This window comes from Lonchura striata, chromosome 9, assembly GCF_046129695.1.
Source record: "Lonchura striata isolate bLonStr1 chromosome 9, bLonStr1.mat, whole genome shotgun sequence".
In the NCBI taxonomy this organism is placed as follows: Eukaryota; Metazoa; Chordata; class Aves; order Passeriformes; family Estrildidae; genus Lonchura; species Lonchura striata.
Window position 1 is genome coordinate 10,713,337 of NC_134611.1, and position 25,857 is coordinate 10,739,193.

Here is a 25,857-nt window from a genome sequence, read left to right on the forward strand (position 1 = left end):
ATGACAATAGTGATGAATGCAGATACCAGAAGACTCTGCCCAGGTTTTATTTTAAAGCCTTATATACTTACAGAGATTTCAGGCACCCACAGATTTTATACCTGATAGAAAATTACTATTAAAGTTTAATACTGCAGTAAAAGTAAATCCTAGGGATTTGCTGAAGCCTCCTGGAGTTTAAGCTGTGAAGAATTAGAATAAAATAGCTATGTGTCTTACAACCCATAAGAAAAATAATTGACAAAATAAGAACTACATTCTGAGACAATTTCTTTTCTAGGTTTTGCCTTTGCTTGTCTTATCTAACCTTTTTTTCAAAGGAGAATCTGGTCTTCTTAAGTGGACTGTACAGGATATACTTCAGTTAATTCTCTTCTTTCCCTTTCAGTTTGTTTCTGACTGAAGAGCTATTTCCCTTCCCCACAAGTTTCTGTCATACATCTTTGCCTCCAGCCAGGAAAAGCTGCTTAGGGCTCCCCAGTTGTGGGGCCAGGATCTCTGTATTGGCCAGAGAACTGGAGCCCAGGGTAGCTGTTCTCTCCATCTGAGGGTGGTGATGTGTGAACACACAGGCGTGAGGCCATGGTTTATAATGGACTCATACAGGCTCTTTTTTGGGCAGTGCTCTGGCCTTTTCTTTATCACCCAAGGAGAACATGCCAGAAGGGACATGGTGCTGTTGTGCTGTTTAATAATGTAAAGTTCAAAGACAGCAGTTTTGCATGTTTAGAGATTAAAGATAATATAACTCAAAATATAGCAACAGTGTATTCTGAATATTCTAATTACTGTGGAATAAAGAACATCCTAGGAGAGTAATATTGTTAAATGACTATGAATTGCAGGCTATTTGATGATTTTATTCTCATTCCTGGAGGGCTACATTAGGTCAGGAGGAGCAGATGGAAACTTTTTGCTGGGACACAGTTACTTGACAGCTTCCTTCTGCATTGTGTAAAGACTCCATTGGCAGATTTTCTAAATTGCCAGGGAGATGTAAATCTCTTTTCTGCCTGCTTTTCTTCCACTGTCTTATGGTGCCAGTGCTATGAATGTAATCCTTTCTAGTTTCTTCATCTTTAAGTGGTGTTTCCCAGTTATCTTTCACAATTTCTAAGAGGTCTATTACTTTAAGCTGAGACTTAAAAGGGAACATTTACCAAGAGGAGTTCAAACAGCTCTACTCAGGTGGCTCCTTCACTTTGGTCCCTGGCAGCTCAAGCTGATGGTGATTTGCAGGTTTTCCACTAATTTTTCTTTGCTTCCTTAATTCCACAATGTTTGATTGCAAATGACCAACTTGACTAATCTTAACTGCAACAGATTATATTAATATATTAATATTAATATTATATTAATATATTTAACTAATATATTGTATTAGTCCAACTCAGGTGAAACTGAGGAAGTGGTTTTCCTCTGGCTGCTGCTCTGCACTGCAGCTTGCACAATGCAGAGGGGTGAATTTTATCAAGGGACAGGATCACAGCCATGCAGATGCACAGATGCCCTATCCAGGCCTCAGTTTGCCTCTGGTGTTCCCAGGCTTTAAGCAAATTGTACTAGCACGCTGGTAAAAATCATCCAGTTAAAATATCCTAAGTATCAATTATACACATAAAGAAAATAATTTAAATGCCACAGATTGCTGTCTGTGGGTAATTATTCAGTCTAAAACAAATAACCTGGAGGTTATAAATAAAATAATTTTGCTAAAAAATACTATCATGCATTATTAAATATCTACATTTTTAGATATGATAAAGTAAAAAAAGGTCTAAATTCTGTTTGTTCTGTTGTAGTACTTCCCAAAGAGAGTAAGTTTCTTTCAAATTTCTTCCTAGGGAAGACTGGGGATTCGTTTGCCAAATATAGACCTGGATTTGCATATTTTTTTAATGTGGGATTTATGTACTTGTAAAAATACGGGCATATGATAGAAAGCCTGACAGACCCTTTAACTATGGTGTCACTAATACATTGATATAATTTGTTACCTTAGCTAAGGTGTTTTGCCTCAAGAGGTAGAATACTTTTATGTATGGAAAGGTCACTTTTAATTAATAAGCTGTTTTCCTCATTCAGGGACAATATGAATTGCTTGTAACATTTGTGTGAAATAGTTTTCAATATAAAAATAAAACAAATTGAGCTTTATGTCACATTTATCATCCCCCATAACCCATTTAAATGTCAAAAAAATCAGTACAGACCAAAAGTCTATTTCTAGAAGCCTTTGTAGCCCTATTTATCAGAGTGAAATAAGATATTATCATCCCATTATCCCATCACATGCCTTCTGCACTTGAAGCCATACCATTTCTTCATTTTCTATAATACAAAAGATAGTTTTTCTATTGTTAAATATTACTTGTCCAAGCTGTAAGTAGCAAAGAAAGTGCTGAATGTTTCTCACACTATAATATAAATGTATGATACAATATACAATTATTTGATTGCTTTCTTGTACATATCTCAAATGGAGAAAAAAATAGTGCTCTTCTATCCCTATTTGACAAAACAAATATTTTGCAGACTGCAATTTGTTATTGTAATTTTACAGTAAGGATAAAGCTTTCAGTGTATTCACTAGTGATGTATTTTGACAAAAATCATGCCATTGTGTGGAAACTTTATATCCTTATATATTTTACCATGAAATAATGTCCCATTAAAAAAATAATTATTCAAGTTCTTTTTCTGAGTTTTGTTTTTTAACAAGGAGGGCTTGGGTAGCCACATGACTCTATGAGTGTATGTCTCTTCCTTCTAATAATTCTGAAATTTCAAATATGAGTGGCACTGAAGTCTCAAAGGTTCTGAGTTCATTTAAGATGCATGAAAATAGGCAGCAGGATAGAGGAAGAAGGTCCCATTAATGCTGATAGAGAAGAAGATGCTTCTGAGAGTTGTGATAAAGAACCTGATGAGGAGTTCAATTTCAGGGAATCCAGCAGGATCTAGAGCTAGAGAGTTCCTGTTGAAAGAAGTTGATCCAGCTGAATATCAGGCTAATGCATATTGAAGGGCAGAGCCACAGGTCATAAACATGCAAGAAACCAGGTGGGGTGGTTTGTTCCTTAGAGAGGCTTTAACAGATGATGCCATTATTGTATCAAAATTCTTATATACACTTCGAAAAGAGAGAATTAATTTACTGGTGCAGATGTTAAATGCTGCACATTTTATTTTATGTAGAAATGTGTGGGGAAGTAGCCTTCTACTGGTTTTTATATATTAAATTTATTTTGTTTTTGCCTTTTTTTTTTTTTTTTCACTTTTGCTGCAACAGGCAGTTCCACTGGAAGCGATGATATCATAGCAGGGAACGTGAGCAAGTACATTGTTCTCCCAGCTGGTTACTGTGGGCAGCCTAAAAGAGGACATCTTATATTTGATGCCTGTTTTGAAAGTGGTGAGTATTTTCAGCATTATTTTACCTTGTTGTCAATATATTAACACTTTTAACTCTATCAGTCATCTTTTTATGAAGTATCTTAATTCTAAAGAAGACTTACGTTAAATACTACTTAACAAATTCAGCTGATTCCCTTCAGTCACAGTATGACTTCAGATCAAACTTCAAATGTCAAAAAGGTTGTGAAGTTTGCTCTTGTCTACAATACAAATTTCATCAGGTCCATCTTTAACCACATGTGGGTACATAACTGGATTTTATGCTGTTGTTATTTATGTGATAGTATTTATGTATTTATGATGTAGTATTTAAAATATGCCATTTAAACATTTAATTTAGAAGTTTACTGGCAGTTAATCCAGTAAAGAGTCAAGGCCATCCTTGCATAATTAAAGAATTTAAAAAATGTGTGTGTGCTGTCTTTAAATATATTACTTTGGGTTTCCTATGGCCTGATCCTATATTGCTGAGGTTAATGGAAATTTTGCCTCTGATGTCAATAGGACAACTTTAGGAAGCTACTGGAAACTGAAAGAGAAAGCATTTTTACAGGAGTTATAGTTAGCACATTAATTTAAAGAGTCGTTTTAATTGCTTATATGCATGTGGGCCATGTAGGTAAATATATCCATGAAAATGTAGCATTGTTTAAATTTTTGTGTTGCATACTTGTATGCTATCAGATTTTTAGCTTAATTCTCTTATTACTGGCTTTCAGACCTACAGAACACTGTTAAACACCATATGTAGAAAAGTCATTTGGCAGGATAAACTATAGTTTTCAGCATGGTTTATGTGAGAGGTGCTGGTAATGCCAAAAATGCTCCAGTGTCTTGTAAAATGAGCTTTTTATAAAGACTCATGTCCCTTAGGATAGAATACTGTCTGCCACTTCCTGGATAAATATTAAATTGAGTTATTTAATTCCAGTGATTACATTTTGTAAAAAGTGCAAATAATGCAGTGAATAATAAAGGGTATCTTTTTTTAAAGGTGTATCTCTGAATGCTCAGACAATAGTCCTGTATTTTAAAAATAGTTTGGGTGATATTTCACAATAGTTATGTGGGTTTTTGCATTTTTCTATGAAAAAATGGCTTAAGAAATGAATCATGGCCAAGCTGGGAAATTTATTGTGCTAAACTTCTCTGCAATGAAAAAGATCAGTAACAGTCATCAAATTATTTGTGAAGTATTGTGAGTCATTGCATGATGGTTTAATTCCAGTTTTTGAACAATGGAATTAATTATATTTTTAAATTAAAACATTCAGTTGAAAGGTAATGTTCATATTTTACATACTTTGGTAATAACAGAATGTGATAAAAGCAGGTGCTATTTGAAATACTGTATTTATTTACATTGTAGCACGATGAGGCTGTGATGTTGCTTTGCATATTCAGACACTTCCAAAACACAAATATGAATGAAATTAATACCTTCATTTACTTTCTCATGATGACAATATATTAGCAAGAGTCAGAGTAATATTGTGTACACTTCATATGTAAATTCACTTCATCTTTTGTTCTATGTCAGCCAAGTAATTGCTTAGAGTACCTTGACTGGTCAAAGCAAATTAACTGATATTGGATAACTTATGAAATTGCTGTTAATAATGAAATCTATCCCACCCTATTGTCCAAACAGTAGGATTCAACATTTATAAGATTGTTTTGATGCTCTTTGAGTACCACCTTAAATATCATATCCTATTGAAATTGACTTTTTCATAGAACAGATGGTAAAACTGAGCCCACCTGCAGTGCTGCCCCAGCTCTGGGGCTCCCACAACAAGAAATTCAGAAGCATGCTGGAGCAGCCCAGAGGAGACCACGAAGGTGCTCCAAGGACTGGGGCACCTTTCTTATGGAAACAGGCTGGGGATGCTGGGCTTGTCTGGCCTGGAGAAGAGAATGCTCTGAGGAGACTTTTGTGGCCTCTCAGTATGTAAAGAGTGCTATAAAAAGGTGGAGAAAGCCTTTTTCCCAAGGCCTATGGGGTCAGGGCAGGGAGAAAGGGGTTTAAACTTAGATATCATAGATTTAGGTTGGCTATGAGGAAGAAATTGTTTGCAATGAGGCTGGTGAGGCACAGGTTGCCCAGAAAAGCTGTGGCTGCTCCATCCCTGGAAGCGTTCAAGGCCACGTTGGATGGGGCTCTGAGCACCCTGGTCTAGTGGAAGGTGGCTCTGCCCCAGGCAGGAAGGGGTTGGAACAAAATGGTATTTTTGATCCCTTCCAACCCAAAGCATTCTATGATTCTAAAATAGAAGTTGTGTTAAATGTAATTTTGTAAGTGGCTTTTCTTTCTTTGGCTGCATTCTCTGTTTTCTTGAAAGGTCCGGTAGATAGAAAGAAAATACCTATTTTTCAATGACTGTTTTATATTGTAGAAATGTAAGTAAACAGATTTCAGAATAGAGAAGGGGTATTAAACTTGTAGGAGTCAGGAAAAATATAAATACATGCAGAAGAAATGCTATTTAATGTGGTTTCATTTTTGTAATTGCTATCATTATTGTATTAAATAGCATTGAAAAGTATGAATTTCTTTAAGACAAAGGTGTGTTTTTATGTAGTCTGAAAACCAATGTCCAGCTTGCTGTTTTGAAGTGCTGTGCTTTCAAAAAATCAAAAAATAGAATTGGGCATTGGGATCTCTTTTTAGTCCATTCTGTTGTTGAGAGGCAAAATAAACTATTTTTGCCATTCCTGACAGATGTTTATCTTTTTCAGACACTTTCAGTGAGTTTCAATGAGAAAGCAGAAATCTATTCTAACACTGCAATTTGCTCAATATAAGAAACACTTTCTTTCTATGTAGAAATGTTCTTGCCAAAAAAGTATTAATTCTTGTCCAGTCCTATAGGCACAAAAAGCAGATTATTCCTTTCTTTTTTAACTTAATGGAAAGCTGCTATCATATCTTCCTTGGCCTTTCCCTCCTCAGGTTAAATAACTGCTATTTTTTCAATGGTACCTTAGTGCTCACATTTTCCAAATTTTCTCTCATTCTTTATTTCCTCTGGCCTATCTCCAGCTGTTTTTATTTCCTCTGGCCTATCTCCAGCTGTTTTCTGCCTTTCTTCATTGGCAGTGGTCCAAGGTGAGCATGATACTCAGATAAGCTGTGGTGCCAATCCTATGTAGAGTTTATTCCATGACATGCCTTGCAATCTATTTACTTTTGCAATGTGACAGTCCAATCTTTTTCACAATAGCATGGTACTGTTGACTTCTATAAAACTTGTGAAGTCTTATACTGTCCAGATCCTTTTCTGAAGGAGCTAAACCAGCTGGTGCCTTGCACTTTACTTACTCTTAATGAATCTATTACTAGGGAAAAAAAATCATTGCTGTAAAATAAATGCAATTACTGGAAATGAAGAAAGGTGTCTCAGCCCTTTATCTTATTAATAACTGACAGAGGAGTAAAGAAGATGGAGAATTATCAACTTGCAAGTATGTGAGGAATTTGTGTTTCCCATAGTTCAAGCTAGTGTTGTGCCTGGAATGTTCGTTCTTATCTTTATTAATATTTAAGAATATATACAGCCAAAAGAAACTTTTTACATTGATTTATCATTGGCATGAAAGAAATTGATAAAAATTCAGATTCCTTGCATACCACACCATACTTTTTGGATAATTTTAGTTTTCACAAGAAACATGAGTTAGCTTCAGGGATAAATGGATGCACAGCTACCTATGCACAGTACAAATTTAAAGGCAATGCCACATCTGAAATGTATACATTTGGTCAGTTGTAATTCTGTTTCCTAATATTCATTAATGCATTAAATTATTAACACAGTTTCAGTTTAGCAGCAATGCGCATCTGTACACTTGTTTACCTCTCATCACACCTACTGTTCTGTCAAAATGGGAATTTTGCACAATATAGTGGGTAAAAGGATGTATTCATTTCTGCTATCCAAAGAAGTCCTTCCTAATTGAAGAAGTCTCAGATTTTGATATGAACATGTTCTTCAGGGAATTTGGCATTTCATATTCAAGGTGAGTTGGTATTTCAGACATTTTATCTAAAGGACTTCAAAGTTTAGTTTAGCCAGCTGCCCCTACTGTCTTGTGTTGCCTTAGTGCTTGTGATTTGTGATGGCATCCATTAAGTCAGCGGCCTATTCTGTATTGTAGCTAAGAGCTGTTTTATCTGCTTAGTAATTTTAACTATAAGAGATGTTTTTGGAGATGATACCTCCAGTGCTGGAAGCCAGTTGTTTTTCTGGGAGCTTACATATCTGCATAGCTTTGCTTCTGCATGAGGTCACAGATTTTTAGTGAATATTACATGATGCATGACAAGCTTTTTAGATGTAATTTTCAAAGTGAACAAATAAAACATAAACCAAATGACTCAGCCCTTAAAAAAACCCACTCTTTTTCTCTCATTGTGCAAAGGCTATCTGCTGGGTGTAGCCATCAGTTGCTTTCCTGGCTCCATCACAGAATGATTCTGAGGTGGGCTCTGGTTGTTCCCCAGCTTTTGCTTCCCTGGGCTCTCCATGGAGAGAACTGGCAAATGGAAAACTTGGGCTGACACTGCCAGGTGTGGCTTTGCTGCAGAAAAATGCTGAGGAGGTTCAAATGTTCCTTTTGCCTGGTGTCACTGGGTCTCCAGTCCCCAGGGTGGGTTGGTTGGTGGCTCTGGGCTGTGCATGCTCTGGGATGCACCCCAGTCCTGCCTGGCCTGTCACAGGGAATATGGGAGGGAGCTGCACTCAGGTTGCGACTGTGCTGTTTTTAACCATGTTGTGAGCATGGTTAAAAACCCCAAGCTTGACAGTTTCTGCTGCTTGTGGCTCAAATTGCTTGTTTTATAATTACTTTTGAGAATTGAAGGAGTAGTGTTGGCTCACAGAGGTTCGTAAATCTCAGCATTCACACTGTTAAATACAGGGGCTTTTAATAAGGCTTTGAAAATATATATTTGGCTTGTTAATCAAATATAATGCTGTTTAACTGTTAAAAAATACTGTTTCTTGAAATTAAAAATGAAGCTGCTGTCTGCTTTTATTCTCATTTCAACCAAAAAGTGGAACTCCGCCAAGAGTCATTAAATCTTCTATCCTTTGGATGAATTCTTATTTTTTTATGAAAAAATGTTATGATTGGGTAATTTCTGTATTGTGGTTTATGTTCAAAAGATTGTAATTAAAATTTTGTAAAATTTTAGATTCAATCTCAATTACTGTAAGCCTCAAATTATGTTAACTGCTGTACCACCACCTTGCAATGCAAATGATTCACAAACATTAGTTTGTCTTTTCCTACAGCAGGTTTGTAAAATATTTTGCATTAGAAACCTTATAAAAAATTCAGTGCTGACGGATTGCAAGTGATATTAATCAGCTGGAAAAAGTTAAAACTTACAATGTATTAAGAGATCTCATATGACTGAGAAGTACCCTCATATCATTTTTGTTCAGGTTTTAAATATCCTTCTATATTTCAAAAATAGGATAATGTACTTATAAAACACTTTGCACAACACTCAAAATTGCAATAAGTGATTGTAATTCCGCTGATCTCATTGTAACCACTTAGAGGCGTGAAATAGGCCATTGAGCTTTACCATGAAAGATATCTTCTGAACAAAAGCACAGATAATATAGGATGGATTGCCCTTTGGGGCTGCTTCTGTCCCAGTTGTTAAGACTTGACATGTAACCTTAGACAGCTAAAATTAAGGGTGATTAATCTTCGTTGTGATTAGTAAAATATTGTAAAGTTTGATTTGCAAAGCATTTTCTGGAATGGACATTTTTGTTCATAAAAATTTGAAAATGAAAAGACAACACAGATGATGATACTGTTAAGTATCATGCTCAAAGGGAAACCGAAATCCAACCTAGGAAGTAGTTGTATTTTTGCCATCTAGCAGAATTGTAATGTGCTTCCAAAAGTATTAAACAATCTGACTCTCTGTGTGTTTATGTTTAAATGAACAGAAAAACCCTTCTTCCTCCTGATTTCAGTAGTCTTGCAATGATATCCTAGAACAGGAAAAAAGCAATATAGGCAAGTGTCATAATGGCAATCAGCAGAAATAGAAAGTGCAAAAGCTGTGTAAGGATACTTTCTTCTAGTGCAAACACTTTTAGTAGAAGGCTAAACTGTGTTTTGGAGCAAAAACTAGTTGATATTCCAAATTTCTTGTATTGCAACCTCTCATGTATGTCTAGAATCACTAAGTCAGGTGAAACTGTTTTGGCTTTCATTTCTCTAAGGATACTCATCTGTAGAAACAAAGGAATGAAAGTCTCTGTGTTATTTCAGTAATGATGTCTGTTTTCAGCTCATTTTGGGGCTTCAAGGTGTATCTGATTAATGAAACATTTTAGTTATTTCCTTATTTTTTGGCAGTAATTTATGCCACATTTCACAGGGAGGCGTGAAGTGGTTATTACTGCCAGTAGGGATAATTTAGCAAATGTTTCCCATTTCTTAACATGTCTATTCCCAGTTCAGAGCAGTGTTACTCTATCAGAGTATCACTACCTTTGGACTACTGCAAGTTAAAAGTCAGAAAAAAAGTAAGAGCAAAAGATTGATTTTAATTTTTTGTATGTTTTAATGATGACACTAGGCATAGATTAATGGATGTAGCATGCACAGAGTGCTATCAGTTAACATATATGACATTACTCAGATGTCTCAAACTCCGGAAAAAGCACGTGAATGATTTATGGAATTGATATTAATCTCTTTCCAGTAAATGCATTACTAAAGTTACATGGGAAATTGATGTTACTGCTGTAATGCCAAATTAATTTCTTTCTTGCTAGGTCAGCATTGCAAATGGAACTAAATATTAACCTTTTAAATATCTAAACAGATATAGTATGGAAGGCAGTTTTACAAATGGGGAATGCTTGATGTCAATGTGATACCAGCCAACACATACGGTATTAGTCAGATAGTGTAAGTTGTGGGAAATAGATATTAATGACCTATGGAGCTAATGAAAATGCAGGAAGCATTACTGTAACAACAAGAGTAAAGAATTAGGATGTTAATTGCAGTTGTTGTGACAATTATGATTTTCACAGTCAGTTTACCATCTGATTCTCACACTACCTTCTTCAGGACCAATCCTTTCCTCCCTCTGCCCACGTGTTTGCATCTCCTCAGCTGATATTAAAGCACCAGTGTGGATTGGCTCTTTGACTGGCCAAAAAGGGACCAGAATAAGCAGCTAGAAACAAAAGCAGAAATGTCTGTGATCACATATTGTAAGCTCACAGCAGATTTTCAACAGTCTCAGTATAAGAAACAACTAAATACAGTATGGATCCCTAGTCTGCAAAAAAAGGTAACTGAGCAATAAAAGTCTGTAAAATCATGATTTCTAGTTAAAATATCAGTGTTTCCCTGTCTGTTCTCTTTGTAAAAAAACTAAGGGCCATCAAATGAAACTAGCAGTTAATATGTTGAAAGCAAACAAAGGAGAATGATTCCTTACATGTTGTTTAATTAAGCTGTGGAACTTCTTCCTACAGAACATTGTGGATGCTAAAACTTGACATGTGTCATGCTTTCAATAAAAAAATCCAACTGACAAGCCCAGAAAAGAAAAATCAGTTGAGAGCTACTAAACACTGACACAATTTCTGGCTCAGAAGGTTCATAAACTGTGCCTTGTAAATTAGGGAATTATACTGGGAGGTGCCTTCCAATGATTGTTTATTTTCTTATGTTCTTCTATAGGGATCCATTTCTGGCAGTTACTAAGCTGGACCTTGATCTCACCTGATAGATACATCTGATTAAATGCTTAATCACTGTTAGTATATTTAATAATGTTGTGTTATTTTCTAAAAACATTACAGGTTATAGTTGCAAGCCAAAATTAACATAATGCAAAGCTATACTTTGATCAAATAATAGGAAGGAAAAATCTTACAGATCTTGTTTCCATTCAAACTATTTTCTTAGGAGGACAGTGGCTGAAGGTGGTGTTGTCCAGGAACAGACCTGATGCAGATCCATTCTTCAGATTCTACACATTCCTGATACTTACATTTCCATCAGATTTAAAAGTTTTCATGGGATTTTTGTAAGCTTCTTCTCTGGCAGAGAAGGAATTAAAAAAGACCCTCAACAACAAAGATGCTTTATATAAAGATGGCTAAGTAATTTTTGAGAATAAGCAAAAGGATTTTCTTACGTATTCTGAGGTAAAGGTTCTGAGATAAATTTTACAGTTTCCATTTTTCCGGCTCTGTTCAAAATTTTCCATCTGGAAAAATGATAGAGGGAAATAGAAGAAAGAATAGCAATGTCCCTGCCAGTGTGAAGGAACATTACATTACACTGAACAAATATCCTTATCTGAATGTACAATCACTGAAATAAATGCAGCTGTGTTTATTTCAGCATAATCAGATATATTTGAATATAAAATCATTGACATAAATGCAGCTGTGTTTATTTCAAACTCCACATGTTAATATGAACATGAATATGATATCAGGAATCAGGAATGTATAGAGGTATGTATATATATAGTGACACAATCGAAGGCTGGAACAGTGAAAAGTATGAAGGAAAAATGTCTAGATGAGTTTGTGCTGTACCTAAAGATTTTTTAACACCATTGGAAGTCACTAATGAGGAGATGCAAAATTCTTCTCATATACAATCCCTGGATTTGAATAAATCTGTGGTTACTCTATAGAATAACAGGTGACCTCTGCCTCAGTTACTGACTAAGGAAATAATTACTTTGAATAATTGCTTCTTAAAATAGAGAATCGTGTTAGTTTTGAATGATTGATAGGTCTAGGTCAATCTCTTCTGATGGGTGCAGTGGAGACCTTAAATGTACCTCAGGTTTTTATATGATTTTGAGCCTTTAAAAGAGCTGCCAACCACCTTTCCGAAATTTCATCTTGCTGGGTTCTCAAACCCAGGGAAAATACAGTGTAGAGCAGTGCCAATGAAAAAAATTTGGAGTTGTTTATTTTGCCAGGAATGCTGCTCCTTGCTATTTCCTGAAAGTACTACTCTGCCTTCACTGTCCTGTTTATATGCTTAACCTCTGTTTTTTTAATCAGAGCCCTTCAGAACTAGAAGAAATTGAAGTATTCTTTACTATGCTTATGCAGATGGTGCTATATAGACTATCACAAGGAGTGGCTTTACTCAGAATAAAAGAGTAAGTGGCATCAGAACAGTAAATATTTAGGAGCCAAGAGATATTGTAAAGGCTTTATTTTCATCTTGGGAGAACATTGAAATATTCTGCTTGACTAAATAGTGGTGTTTTGTTCAGTTAGTTCAATAACCTGTAATATTATCCCTGTTTTGCAGAAGACAGGAACACAAAAGCCCTGGTTCTTGACTGCCTAGTGCCTTTTGTAGTGAATTTCAACTGTGTGAAATGAGTGCAAAATGGCTGAGAAATGTTGAGAGTGCTTTACATCAGATCTATGTGAGTGAAATTCAGAATGAAATGTAGGAAATTTCATATCTTGTGCTATGTCTACTAGATTTGATCAAACAGGGATGCTATAAAGAACAGGGAAACAGAACGAAAGGGACTAAAGCAAAGAACCATTTGAAATGTTCATGTGAGCCCCTGCACTGGAAGGGCCATTGGCCGTGGGCACAGCAATGCTGAGCTGCTGCTTCTCTGTCACTCTGTGACCACAACATGTGATGCTGCTCTCGGCTCAGGACAGGCCTCAGGCAGCACCAGCTGGGGGAACAATGTTCCTCGTACTTCCTTCCCAGCCCCAGATACAGGAATACCTTTCACAGAATCACAGGATGGTGAAAAGGGACCACAGTGGGTCACCTTGTCCCACCTTCCTGTTCAAGCACGTGGCACAGGGTTGTGTGCACACAGTTCTGGAATATTTCCAGTGAAGGAGATTCCACACCTCAGTCACTGCGCAGGAAAATTCTTCCTCATGTCCAGGTGGAATTTCCTGTGCATTGGTTTCTGCCTGTTCCTCTTGTGCCATTGCTGGGCACCACTGAGCAGAGCCTGGTCCTTGCTCTGATCCCTCCCTGCAGACACTGACAGACAGGGATGAGGGCCCCTCTCACTCATGTCTTCTCTGGGGTGAACAGGCCCAGCTCCCTCACCCTTTCCTTGTAAATCCTATCCTGTGTGTGGTTATGTTTGATATTCTTTCCCAGTGGGCTGAAGACACTGGCACAGGCTGCCCAGAGAGGCTGTGGAGTCTCCATCTACAGAGGCGTTCAAAACCTGGCCAGATGCAGTTCAGAGGTCTCTTCATGCTGACCCTCTTCTAGGACTAGGCAATCTCCAGAAATCCCCAAGAGATCACTTACAAGATTAACACTTTCTCTTTTTTTTGCCCTGAAATTAGAATACACTTCAGATAGATTCTGTTCTTGTTGTTCTTTAAATCACTTAAAAATTCTCAACTGCCTGCTGTTCCAAAGTTAACAAGCCAAATTAAGATCTTTGCTTGTTTGAGCTGCCACTCTAATGCATGAAGAGACAAAATGCTGTGAAATAAACAGTGGTCTGTACTTTTGAAAGAATACTGGCTGGAAAACATGCTTCAGAAGAGGTGTTTCATAAACAAAAAGCTTTTTTATTCTTGGATGGATACTATCTGATTTCAGGAGAAAATATTTTGGAATTTTTTGCTCAGCCTAACAGGAATTTGGATACAAGTTATTAGGTGTGAAACACATTATTTTGGATACATGCAGAGCTTCATTTTGCATTTATCGATGCTATTTAGTAACCTAATTGCCTTCTAGGTTCAGCCTTTAGCATGCTAATTTTGATTTAGTGTTTGTATTTCTGAAAACAAACTGGGAACAAACCATAAATTATCACTGTGTGTTCTTTAGACAGCTACTGGAATTCCAGTATGTACTACAATAACATAATACGAAGGTAAATTACCATAATATATTAAAGGTTATTATTATGTTCTAACAGTTTCTGGTGGAATCACATCTCTTTTTTCTCATCTGAAACTGTGGCTTTTTCATAAGAAAGATAATTTATTCTGTTTTAAAAAAAATGGTTTGAATGTTTATTGTTGGTACTGTGCTACGTTATGAATAATGCATTTTTAGTAGCCTTTTTTAAGATTGTAAGTGAATGTCATATTTCTGATGTGAAAAACTTTTAAGCCTTTATCATGAATGCAATATAAAATATGGAGAGCTAAGGAATAATACATCCAGGGTTTTTTCCTTTTCCTTTTAGCATTTTGGTGGTCAGCTTAAGAAATTATGTTCACAGTGAGTTTTTTGAATGATTGACTAAGAATTCTTTTTGACACTTGAGTTCCTTTTTGGTCTTTCTTTTTACTTGCAGTTTTTATTATATTAGGATCCAATTATATAAGGCTTTACATATATATTTCATATTACTGTTAAGTTGTATAATGAAACCCCTTCAATGCAACATAAAACTGCCCATGTACCTGCACTGGGCTGATGGCCTCTTGTGTAGGCACAGTTAAATTAGATTGTTTAGCAGTGTTAGCACAGCCCAAAATGTGTTGAGATTGGATGAATACTGAGAAGGTGAGTTCACTCTGGAGTTTTGTGCTGTTACAGATCCACTGCTGTCAGAATAGCAGAGCTTTGTGCCTGAGCTTGCTGAGGTGATGGATGGTAGCTGTGCTCCTTACTAAAGTAAAGTTAAGACAAGGAATGGGGCAGCAATGTTATAATTAATTTATGCTTTTGTCTGAGAAATAAAAGCTGATAGCAAGTTGGAACTTGACTTCTGGTTATAACTGTGTGTATTTTCAGTGGCCCTTCTGTTTCAGTAGCTTCAGGGCAATTCTCACTCATCCCAGACACTTCTCATCCTCTTACTTGATTATGTTGTCCTGCCTGTTATTTCTCTTTAACTCTCTGCATTTGTGTAAATGTTATTGCTAAAGTATCTTATTTTGTATGTTGAGAGAATGTTGAGCCTTACTCCTTGAACCTGTACATTAACTGCAGTATCAAATTAAATCTTGCTGTTATCACCTCTAGGACTCTGTTATTGGTCTGCCATTAGCATTTGTTTTGTTTTTCATTATTCCCATCTGTGTGCTCTTCTTTATCCTTTTGGATTTAGTGATCAATTTATTTACTTCCCTCATATTTGCATTTCATTTTCATCAGTAAACATTTTGTCCATTTTATTTTAGTCAAGGTTTCCCATTTTCACAATCTCCTCTACCAGTATCCCTCCTTGAAAGATTTTTGTAAATCTGACTTTCCAAAATGCTTCCTGTATTTTTTATTCTTAAATGTCCTTATTTATATTTATATACATTTAGCATTCAAAGGAACTGGGATACAGAGCTATTGTCCTGATGTTTGTCCTTATTCAGTCTGCATGCTCTTTTGGACATGAAATGTTTCTTGCCCAAAACTTCAACTTCAGCTGTGCACTCTAAATGTTTTCTCTAGCATGGAGGATCTATGTTTACAGATGCCAAATCTTCCGTACCTGGTCTAGAGCAGGAATCAGAGGAAAAATTTCTGCATAACTACAGTTTCTGTTGGTTTTGGGTCAGACCATAAGCTTGTGAAAGTTTCTGTGAATGAGTAGTCGTGGGGCAAGTGGGCAAATGCTTTGGCACTCAGTTGGCTGGAGGTCAGTGGCAGTGGATACCAGAGGAGTCAGAACTGATTAGATGGCAGGAAAAAGAGAACATTCTCAGTGATTACGAGGAGTTCAATTAAAAGTGTTTGTCCCATGTATCTGCGGTTTCACAATGACATCTTAGGATGAATATGTGACTTCCAAGATCTCTGATTTTATTTTCTATTTAGAATGTTAGCCTAGATAATAATAACTTATGGCTTATAGTCCATTACAGAAGGAGATCACTGTGTGCTTTATAAGGTACTTTTGTTTTCATTTTATAGTTCCAGAAATCTGAGGCTCCCAGAAGTTCAGAGCGTCAGTGTTACATGGTAGAATCACCATTTGAAGCATTTTGACATTATCTTCTTTGAAGCACACTAATTGGATTTAAGCCCACACCTTTGATTACTCTTTAAAACTGAACAAAGTATGTGTCATCTTGAATCACGGTGGATAAGACGGACTTTCCTTTGTAGGGATGCTATTTTATAGTCTGCCATGCTTCAACAGATATTAGAAATAATAGATACTATTTCAGATAGAATATAACAATAACTGAGATTATTTCAGCAGCATGGGGAAGCTTAAATACTGTTGGAAAAATTGTGTTAGGTTATCTTCTCTGAGTCAGACTAATGAAGAATGAACCAGCTGAGTAAAGAAAGAGGAGGGAGAACAAGCATTATCTTCTGCAACCTATTCATTTTTGGCTGATTTAACCTAGATGAGGAGAAAAGCAATATTGTGTTCTTTGACAGTACTGTAACAAGCTTTGCTAACTGATAATAATAACTGGAAGACATATGTTAAATTGTTGGTTCTTCTGAGAAAGGAAGAATGCTGAAATCTGAAAGTTGTATTATTGTATTTTGATAATTGTAATTTGGTCTTTTTTATCTACACGATTTCATAGTGAGAGCAAATATAGGGTACTGTATTTTAACAACATAAAATTCCACAGGGTATGAACTAGAAAATGTGGAGAAAATTCAGTTTTGGCTAATTAATATGCAATCCAATGTCATTTTACTCTGGATGTTACATTGGAAAGATAATGTTTGTGAATTATTTCCAATCTTGCAGAAAGATTTCAACACTAAGAAAATCTAACCAAATAAAATAAATTTTCTATTAGTAGTATTTTTAATTAACCCGTCTAGTCCTATAAAATTATCTTGCCCCCTAAAAATTGTTAGCCAATCATTCCTCCATGATTGTTGTTTGCTGGATGAATACTGGAAGAACGTGCTGGTGTGGTTTGGTGTCAGATGCCTTGCAGAGGAAGGTGGAGGCTCAGTTCAGTGTGGAGCAGTGGGTAGTGTCACTGCCCCCGGTGTGACGCTCACGGGTGGGGCCGCCTTGGACCATGGCCTTGCCATGCAGCGTGCTCAGGGTGAGGTCTGGGGGTGAGGGCTCCGTTCCAGGCTGTTCTAGGCCTTGATGAGCAGCAAAATGCAGCAGCAAATGCAAAAACAATGAGAGAAAGGGGAAAAAAGATACAAATATCCATGTGGCTCTGGAAGACCTTGTTCTGTACACTGAGGCCAAATCCCTCAACATTTCTAGAACTGATTTTTGCAGGTGACGTTTTATATGAGCTTAAAAAAATCACTTTGCTGACAACAAAATCTTAGGGTTTTTTTTTTTTTTTTTTTTTTTTTTAAATGAAAATATAGCTGTTAGCACTTTAGGTTTCCTGATAACCCCTATTTTTATACTCATTTGTAAAAGAATTTTAAATTGATATTTACAACACCTCTGCCATCCTAGTAATTGTAAGAAGCTGCATCCCTGTTCAGAATTGGAAGTCTTTTAAATTCTAATTATAATTCCCAAAGTAGAAATTATTTTCATCTTTAGAGGGGACAGTGGGACTGATGTGTTTCCTGTGAGTCTGAGATGTTCTAAGGCCAAAGGTCCCTCTGTTGCTGACTGCCTTCACATCAGTAGTGTGACAGAAAGTCATCTTTCAGTCACAGAGATAATGTTTTCCTGTCACTGTGGTAGAAATATGAATAGACAGACTTTTAAAAGGTTCCTGGTTTTGAAGACTGGATTTTGAAATAGCAGGTCTATTTGGTTAAAGCTCGTGTCATTTGTTAACTTCTTTATTTGGAAGTTTTTCACTATGGATAGAAATGTGTAAAAATTTTTTACTAATGTATTAAATACCTGATTTTTTTACTTCCAAGTAAATAAACTAAAGAAATACAGGTTATTGAGGTTAAACTACTAGAATATTATTAAAATTAGGAACAAAAAATAATTACTTGCTTCTTATGGTGGTAATTGTTTTGTTATATAAGTCCTTGTCCAGTGTTTCATAATGTATTAAAACTTTCCAATGCATTTAATAAGACATGTCATAATGAATGAATGTGTTGTAAAGCACATGCATATAGATTCAAATGGAAAATTGGAATTAACCATGGATGCATTTAAATAAGTAATTTTATTTAACCCTTTTATCTCATAGTTAATGTGCATTATGTTCTAAAGAGCTCATATTATATCAACTTCCTATATTCTCAAGGTATACTATTAGAAGTGTAACATAATATGCAACAAAAGTAGCATGTTTTATTATTTTTAACAGAAAAGTTTTGATATTTCTTTTAATTCATATGTGGAGGTAAATTGGCACCTTTCTTAAGAATTCAGCATAATTTTGAATAGAAATAGTGCTGCAAAACATGTGTAAGTCCCTGTCTTTGAAGAGTCAAAAGCAACATTGGATCTGTAAAATTGATCAAGGTCACTTCATGCCCATGAGACACAATAACACAGCTCAACAGTCACTGTAAGGTTATTGAAGTACTAATTGCTTTAGAAATACTTATTTGCTTTCTGAGTTCATAAAATAGTTTATGAGAAAAATTTGTATATTTTGAAAATCTACTTTTTTTTTTTAGATTTTTTTTTCTTTTTGGAAAAATATGTTCCTACCAAAATCAAACCCAGCAAGAAAAAACTTGGAGATACAGTCAAATTAAAAAAAAAAAAAAAAATTCTCCACTTAATTGGAATCCTAAATCAGGCTTAAGTGGGCGTCTTGGTAGGCTAGAAACTTCTGGATATCAAAGAATTATCAGAAGAGCAGAAAAAGTGAGTATGTGATGTGATTGGCTTTAAAACAGGTTCCTCCACATTTTGTGAGATTCAGATAAAGGTGAAAAGTAACAGCATAGTGGGCAAGGGAGTTCTGTGTTGATTTTTGTTCCTTCATATTTTGTCATTTTGAGTTTTCTGTATTATAAAGGCCAATTAATCTAGTTTATTATATGGCAAAAAAAGGCCTGTTTTTTGTTTAAAAGCTTTATTGGATTTTTGGAATACTCACATATAAGAAAAAGATCTAGGCAGTTCAATTTCAATAACGTGTCTGACTCAGATTCTCATCCCATCCATCTTAAATCCATTTTCTTTCTCTAATCACCTGCATGCCCTTGTCACAGTTCCCAGGCTTGCTTACTTTGTATGGAAGTTTGTAAATTGCACTTTTTAGAGGCAAGGGAAATGACATTTCTTTTGTGCCTCAAGCATGGGGAGACTGTGTCCAGGAGGAAACTTGGGTGCTCCCTACTGAGCCAATGTGAGAGGCTCCATGTTAGTGAACTGAAGTGTGATTGTAGGAGGATGGAGAAAGGCAGTGCTCTCTTTTTGTCACACTCATCTCTTCAGTCTGTTGCTTAGCAGGCCAATGCCATGACTCCAAATATGTGAATTGAATTACTTGTGATCATTATATAATTATTGTAACATGGAATTTTGGGAACATCCAAACATGCCATTCCTTTGAAAGTAGTTTGGTGTTTGCATGGTTAGAGACAAGACATTAATAGCTTGGTTCTGCAGAGAAAATATTGTTAAAACCCAAAATCTCATAAAGGAAAGTTGCACAATTTTAATGGACTTCGCAATGAATTTGAAGGTAGAGCTATACAAGTACAAATGCCTTCACATATATGTATACTTTATAGATGTGAATGTGAATTCTCATGAAAGTTTCTGTTTGTGTGGATGTAACTACTTTAAAAGTAGTCTCATCTGATTAAAATTTAATATTAGCATTTAATGTTAGCATATTGCATGGAATTTCAAAAGGTGTATCTATTGTAGAGTACAAGTTTTCATTGCTGGCTGCCACTTTATAGCAGTCTTCCCTTCAACTTCCTACCTTGCCCTCTCCTTGGCCTTCTCTCTCCCCATGTTTTAGGCATCATTTTCTGATGAAATCCTCATTTTGTGTTAACATGAGGAATAAAATAATATGTTGATGGCTTGGATATCTGTTGGTGTTCTTATGATCCCTGAGTAGAGAGAGGGATGTGCTGTCATTCTCTCCATAACTCTCCAAGGTTGAGAATTCCATTACATCTTTCAAAATGTCGTTTTACTTTCATCTGAAAATGAAAATAAGTTGAATAAAATCCAGTTTACATTTGAGCTGGGCTGCATAGTCACTGCTGTGCATAAAATCATACTTGATTCCCTAAGGAGTTTTTTCTGTTAATATAACTTTTTTCCTACTTTATGACAATTATCAAATATGGCTTTTTTTTTTTTTTTTTGGGTTTTTTTTTTTTGTGTTTTGTTTTACTGCCACAGCTCTCACAGAAGTGAGAGCATTAAGTTAAATTAATTTGACTTTGCTTGGCAAATGGCAATAGTAGCACTTTAACAGCTGTTTGCTTTCCTGGATTGTCCTTGGTGCTGAAATTGCTTTTGTATCTAAACAGCAAAATGTGTTTATAGGGCTACAGAATATGGAGATAAATTTAGCCTGTCAAACAGATATTATTGGGGCTTTTTTTGTGCTGTGTTTCTGGGAGTGGATCCTGACTGCAGCGCTTTAATTCCAAGCTGTGTGTGCCTTTGGACATCTTACAGGACTGTTGTGGAGCTTTTCTCTTTGATTTATGACCTTGCCTGTATGGACTTCTGATCAGATTTTATTCTCATTTAGTGCAAGAGGGGCTAATTATGAAAGTGACAAAGATTCTTTCGTTGTGCTAAAGCTTTTTGAATGACAAAAGGGGGCTTTAAATTAAAATGAACTTTAACAAGGCATTTTCACATTGAAGTGATACACACTCTACCACTGATAGAGTAATTCATTTTCAACCCTTTCTGATTCTATAAACACATTGTCTCACAAGATCAGTAATTTTTTACCTCTCAGGCTAATGAAGAGTGGATGGTAGACCAATGAATTCTCTTTTTGCAGAACTATTTTGACATTCTTAATTTTTTCTTAAATATCAAAGAAAGGACAAAGAGCTGTGATTTTATTGCATTAATATTAATAATCATTTATCTGCCAGAAAAACATTTAAATATCACTTGACATTTGCAGAGAAAGATTAATGTTTAATTTACTACAAACATAGAAATACTTTGAAATAAAAGGAAATGCTTCTGGATTCAACAAAATATAAAAAAAACTTAACAAAACACCAAAACCCCAACGAAATTAAGACAGACATTCTGCTATAAAAAAACATTGTAACCATAGCAGAAATCAAAAACATGTTGGTGCCATCTAAAATGTCAATATTTAAATTATCACTTTTGATTGAAAAAATAACATCAAATAGATAGTTCTTTAAGGTCTAATTTAAGCTTTAGGTAAACAAAGATAAATGAGAGGAAGCAGTTTTCTGTTACATCCATGTGAGTACAGTTACAAAAGCCTGTATAAATTCTAGCAGCATTATAAAAACAAACCAACATAATGTAGTTATGTTCTGAACAGTACTGGCATTTCATAAATATTGGTAAATCTGAAAGTCAAGGGGGGCTTCCAGAATAGGCTGGTGTCTGGAGGAAAGGAAAATAGCAAGACACATGGGTCAGAAAATTGTATAAGTGAAAATACAGGAGCAAGTTCCATTACCTATAGAAGGATCAAAGTGCTGTATAATAAAGACAAAAGTAGAGAAATCACCTTGTTCTACAAAAGAATGTCAGAGTAGGAGCTACAGAGGAGGAGGAGGAGATGAGCAGAAAAGTTGTGTATCAGTCTAATCTGATGAAATGGCTAAAAATGTACCCAGACTGCAGGAAAGTCTATCTGTAAATTTTATCATGGAGATTATATGGTAAAATACCACTTTTAGGCAATGAAATTATGCGATTAATGTATTGAATACGAATAACATGTCTAGCCCCCAAACTGCTTTTGTGACTAGATTATAATAGCATAGAGAATCAAATTCAGTTTTATAATTAACTAAAATAAGACTGTTTCTTCTGCAAAAGCTGTATGTAGGACAGATGCTATTCACATTCAGTATATGTGTGGAAACTCTATCCTTGCAGTACCTTTTTCCAAGGATTTTTTTAAAATAAGGTAAAGAAAGTTTCACCTATAAACCCAGTAATTTATTAGTTAAAGAAGGTTCTTATCCAGGATCCATCTCAAAAAGCAGGATTCTTTTATAACGCAATACCTGGAACCTTTCCATTAATACTCTTTAATAAAAAACTTCTGATTTTATTTACAGCTGTGGTGACTTTGAGAAGTCCTTGAGAATTTAATATAACTGTAGGTCTCTGATTAATGTCTCCATCTATTAATTTTTATTCCAGTGTCAGTGTGTAGTTATACTTTGGAAGGATTCCCCTGGAAAAATGGTGGTTTTGTGTATAAGGTACCAAACTAGGCCAAATGCAGAATTACAGCATTACTGTGCAGTAATAAATCAACAGGAATATCCTCTCTTGTAGGATGAAAGAACTTCCTTGTCTTTTGCATTACAAGAATTCTCAGGGTCTTTGCAAAATGATGAATATATTGAGTAGGAAGCATTACATAAGTAGCACTGCTGTGATGTACTAAAGGACAATGAATATGAAGCTTTAAACTTTTTAAAACCATTTTTAGTACTTTTTTTTTGCACACTTGTGCTGTTAGGCAGCAGGTACATATGAGAATGTTTTACATCAGAGGCTGCAGAGAGCGACAGATTTCAGTGGTGTGCACTGAGCATCAGGCCCTAACGAGGCAGTATTTGGAACATGTTTCTGTCTGTGGCACACCAGTGATGGTACATCCCACTGAGGTACTGCAGCTCCTGCTCCCTCATCTGCCTTGCCTGGTGGTTGCTTCCATGGTTAAGGCTGCAGACGTTGTTATAATTTATTTATTAACTCATTAATTATTTATTTAGGATAGCACCCATTATATGCTAAGTGACTTCCAAACAGAAATTTCCCCAAATGCTTTTCCTTTAAGAGCTGTGCTCTGAAAGATGTGGTACAAGCACAGTCGTGAGAGACTCATTTTGGGAGCGCACGCTTTGTTAAAGAAAGCTGAGTTTCGTGACACTAATGCAAAACCTCTTTGTATTCTGATTTTCCTTTAACAAAGGTTCACTGCTGTGGATAAATAACTGCCCATCTGTCATTGGAGGCCTTTGGGGAATTGATAAAAAGGGAGCCGAGAAATCTGTTTTTCTGGGGATTTGGTGGATTTGGTGTAGTGGGTGTGTGATGGCCATCTTAGGGCACAGGCCTCTGATTTTTAAGCACTCTTGACATTCCTACTAAGTTGCTGCTTTACCACTGCCAGTTGGTGTGTTTACATGATTTTGTGACTTTTTGGAGCATTTTTCCTGCAGTCTTGGGCTCTGCTGATATTTCTGTAATTTGTAAGACTCGCACAGATGTAGGAGAAGGAGTCAAGAGCCTGACTCCATTTTATTCATCCTTTACAATTTCCCTACTTGGTGAACATTGACATTTTATTCTCTGCAGCACCAGGATTTTTTAGGTCCTTTAACTGAAAGCATTAGTTTTTATTGAAAAGGGCAATTTTGAAATAAGACTCCTTGGCTGCAAATGATTAAATATCAATCTCATTTGATCAAAACGATTGAGTTCTTTCAGCAAGATTGTATTGTATAATTTCTTAATACATATGTGAGCCTGCTGTTTACACAATGGTCTTTGCAGTATTTTGGAATATCTATTACTTGTATATTATGCTATTTTGCTCATAGTGGTTGTTGAGCAATTGTGATCACTAATATTCAGGAATACTTGTTGCTGTTTTTTACTGTGCTCTAAACTGGCATCACCAATAAGACTGCTCTACTTAATGAAAATAAAAATACAGAAAATATTCCAGTTCTAGCTGCTTGTGTTGTCTTTCTAAATTTCATTGTTTATTCTTCTGGACTATAAAATAAAGTTGCAAGTGATGTCAGTAGGTGGCCTTTGGGATTAACACATGCTAGAACTTTACACTTATTTATAATGTGAAATCTCTGTAACTGTATCCTTATTGCAGGATCCTCAAGCCTACTTAATACATTTTAATCCCTCTATTCCCCTTCCCCTTTGCCCAGACATCATTCAAACACCTGTGACCAAGAAAAGTATTTTTTTCTGAAAGGAAGAACTCATCCTAAATCTATCCGTTGCAGCACTGCCTGGACTCCTAGACTATAAGAATCTTTTTGTAACTGTTTTTAGTAAAATAAATCATGGCACTGGCCACCTCACCCTTCCTTCTTTTATATTCAATGAATACATTTAAGATTGATTATGATTCTCTCCTTTTTAAACAAGTCCTTCCTTCTTAAACGTTTTAAATTCCCTTAATTTTCTGTGTGGAAGACAATTCTGCCTCCTACTCTAATTCAGATAAAAATTTTAATTTATAAAACTCCTGTGGGTGTTTTAGTCTAGGCCACACATCATTAATATTTCTGCAATTTAATTCAATACAAAGGAATTAAAGATTTATTCATTACTCTTGTTTGGGACCACTGAGAAGCAGTAACTGCATTCCCAGGGCCTATGGACCAAATGCCCCCAGGAAATGGATCCAGTGTTGGGAGGAAAAGTATTGGAGAGAGTGGAACTCTGACTGTGATCCTGAAAAGGTGTGGAAAATCAGATCAGGCTCTCGCTGTTATGAATTAAGATCAACACCAAAAGAAACAAATAAACCAGTAGAGATCCATAACTTATATACTTCCCCCAAACCAAATCAATACATTTTATTTTAATGCGGTCTGCATAGATAAACAAGAAAAGTGTAAAGCTAGAATTTTCATGTGCTCTCAGTCAGAATTAGATTTTATGACATGGTCTGCTTACAATAAAAGCTCAATCAAAGTTTCTCAGCCTCTGTGAGCTCTACATCCTGATCTACTCTTTGCAGAGATGGAACTTGACCTGTTACTTTAGTTGCTACTAACACCTAAGTCATTGTTTCCATTCAATCTTTTTCACAAAAACTACTTATCTACTGCTATTTGGATGTCACTATTGATAAAAACTTAAAACATTATGGAAACAACAATTTCAACTTACTTAATTGATAAGGGAAGATAGAAGAGGCTTCAAGTCTGAAGCATCCAGCTTTTCAAGCTACATACTTTTGAAATGCTTTGCCTATCTGATATTCTTGACCATTTTTCAAAGGAAATCTGACCAAAAGTGGAGTCACGAGCATTGCTTTGATTTCAACTGAAACCTCAGGGTTTTAAAAGAATGATGTACTGATGAAGAGTACTGATAGATTTTCTGCAGAACATTGATTTAACTGTGGTAGTGAAGATACTATTTTGTTTTGCAGAGCTTGATATGTGCAATTTTAATAACTTAAACTATAATTTACAGGTGTTGTATATGTGTTTTTTATGATATTGTCTTATTTTTTCAAATTGTGCTTTGTGGTTTGAGGTATCTTGAGCTGACATATGCTCTGGGCACGAATCTAGGAGATGATGCAAAAACTGTCATGGGGTTTTCAGAGATCATCCCTATTTCATTAGATTTGTTTTCCTATTTAGAAATCAAATACTATTTAGAAG

General features: G+C 35.7%; 1 protein-coding gene across 2 annotated transcripts in view; it reads left to right on the forward strand.

Annotated features, from left to right (window-relative positions):
* The window catches only part of LOC110469882 (BEN domain-containing protein 5), an 876,525-nt gene that overhangs the window by 14,063 nt on the left and 836,605 nt on the right, over positions 1-25,857 (forward strand). For both annotated transcript variants that reach the window (XM_077785357.1, XM_021529103.3), the window contains exon 2: positions 3,293-3,415. In XM_077785357.1, the coding sequence (XP_077641483.1) occupies positions 3,293-3,415 (123 nt within the window). The remainder of the gene's footprint in view (positions 1-3,292; positions 3,416-25,857) is intronic.